The 1,870-nt window shown below is 35.9% G+C and overlaps 1 protein-coding gene across 1 annotated transcript; it reads right to left on the bottom strand.

Annotated features, from left to right (window-relative positions):
* Nucleotides 1-327: 327 nt before the first annotated feature.
* LOC121966329 (laminin subunit alpha-4-like) lies at nt 328-739 on the bottom strand (the record flags this gene model as incomplete). Its single annotated transcript, XM_042516433.1, has 2 exons — nt 328-466; nt 577-739. Coding segments are annotated over 2 exons (302 nt in total), but the record flags the coding sequence as incomplete, so codon positions are not given.
* Nucleotides 740-1,870: the final 1,131 nt, after the last annotated feature.

Raw genomic sequence — 1,870 nt, forward strand, 5'->3', positions numbered from 1 at the left:
TGACGAAATTCGTGAATTTTGTTCCTGCTTATGTTGCTGAATCAGAATCATTCTACATTATCAAGGTGTCCAAACAAATGTGTGCGTAAAACATTTACATGGTTTTTGAGTGATGCCTATTGCGCATACACCTGAATAAAGTGCATTTGTTCACATCACCACAAACTAACTCTGTAGTCTGCTATGTGCACCACTGTAATGTGGATGTGAACGTGTATACTGCACAGTGAGTGATGGACGGGGAAGAGGGGGGTCAAGTGGGGCCCAACAGCAAAATTCTGCCCCAGGACCCTAGAAAAGGCTTAATCTAGCCATGCAAATGTGCACTGTACCTGGGGCACGGTGTTGATGTAGTGACATCCATTTTGTGGGTCTCTTTGAAATTGTACAGACTGATCACTTCGTTGTTCAGCGAACTCAACTCGATGCAGCCCACAAACGGAGCGAGACTCAGAGGAGGTGGAAGCTGGTTAAATTAAAAAAAAACAACAATAAAAAAACGTCATTATTAAAAGAAAATAAAAGATTAATAAGGACTTATTTGTAATAAGGAAAGTTTGTAAAGGGCATTATTACTTTGACATCTGGTGGGACGCCACCAACAAAGAAGACTATATCCTTGGGGTCGATGTCAAACAGCGAGTCAGTGCCCGGAGCTTCGCCTTTCTGGATGAACTTCTGCTCGTCTGTGGAGCCCTGGCTGGGGATGGTCAGGAAGACTTTTCCATGTCGGCCCAACCTGCAAGCAAACAACGCAAAGCACAGTCAGGTTAACGCAATCTGGCTCACACTCGGAGCAACTTTAAGTGTAATCTCATTTCATATCCTGATTTCAACTAATTGCAAAAACATGCTGAAATTCCAAATTCTGTTTGAGAAAATGTGTTAATGTGACAAGTTCTATTAAATAATTTGTATGTGTGTGTGTGTGTGCGAATGAATCTGTACTAGTTATTCTTTCATGAGGCCCAAAGTTAACACCTAACCCAGCTGCCAAAATGAAGTAGGGAAGACGCTGGACTTCTGTGTTGGACTGAGGTTAAATTTTGACCAGAATGAAAATCAGGTTCACAATATTTTAAAAGTCTATATTGCTTTTAATGTGTGAATAATGTTGTGTGTGTATACTAATGTGTAATATGTGTGTATTTTAGTGTATTTTTTAGTGTTATCTTTATATGATCTGAAATGTCTGTAAGTAACCATGAAAAGTTTTCTATGAATAATTTCTATTATTAATATATATATTTTCTCACACAGTGTGGACATTAACATTACACTGTTTGGCAGATGGTGGGTTATTCTGCGACAAGATGACGTTGGTATGAGATATTTGGAAGACATTGGCTTTGAGTAACGTAACAACACAACTTAACCCTTTGAAACCTAAGCAAATTGGCATAATTTCTCTCAAAAACATACAACTTAAAATGAATGGCCCAAAAATGAGCAAGAAACTAATAAAAAGTTTAAAGAAAAATACCTAAAAATATAAATTAAAAAACATTTAAAAAAAAAAAAAAAGAAAAAAGAAAACAAAACAAAAGAATGACCCTAAGAAAGTGCTAAAAAATATATTTTTTTTTGTTCTGTAACACAATTTTAAATATATATCTAAATGAATTAAATATAGTTTTCTGGGCATTTTTAAATATTTTTTTTGATAATATCTTCTAATTCCTCCTGGCTAATACTCAGATCATTTCCCTGTCGGCTTCTTTTCCCCTGCAGTTTGCTGGACATTTCTCATTATGTCTTTTTCCTGCATTTTTGCAAATTTCTCAGGTTTCAGCATAAATGCTAATAAAAAGCACAAGAAAAAATGATGCTGATCCAGGTGTTAAAGTGTTAAACCCAACAAATTATCAAC

The sequence above is a fragment of the Plectropomus leopardus genome, unplaced genomic scaffold, assembly GCF_008729295.1.
Source record: "Plectropomus leopardus isolate mb unplaced genomic scaffold, YSFRI_Pleo_2.0 unplaced_scaffold24026, whole genome shotgun sequence".
NCBI lineage: Eukaryota > Metazoa > Chordata > Actinopteri > Perciformes > Serranidae > Plectropomus > Plectropomus leopardus.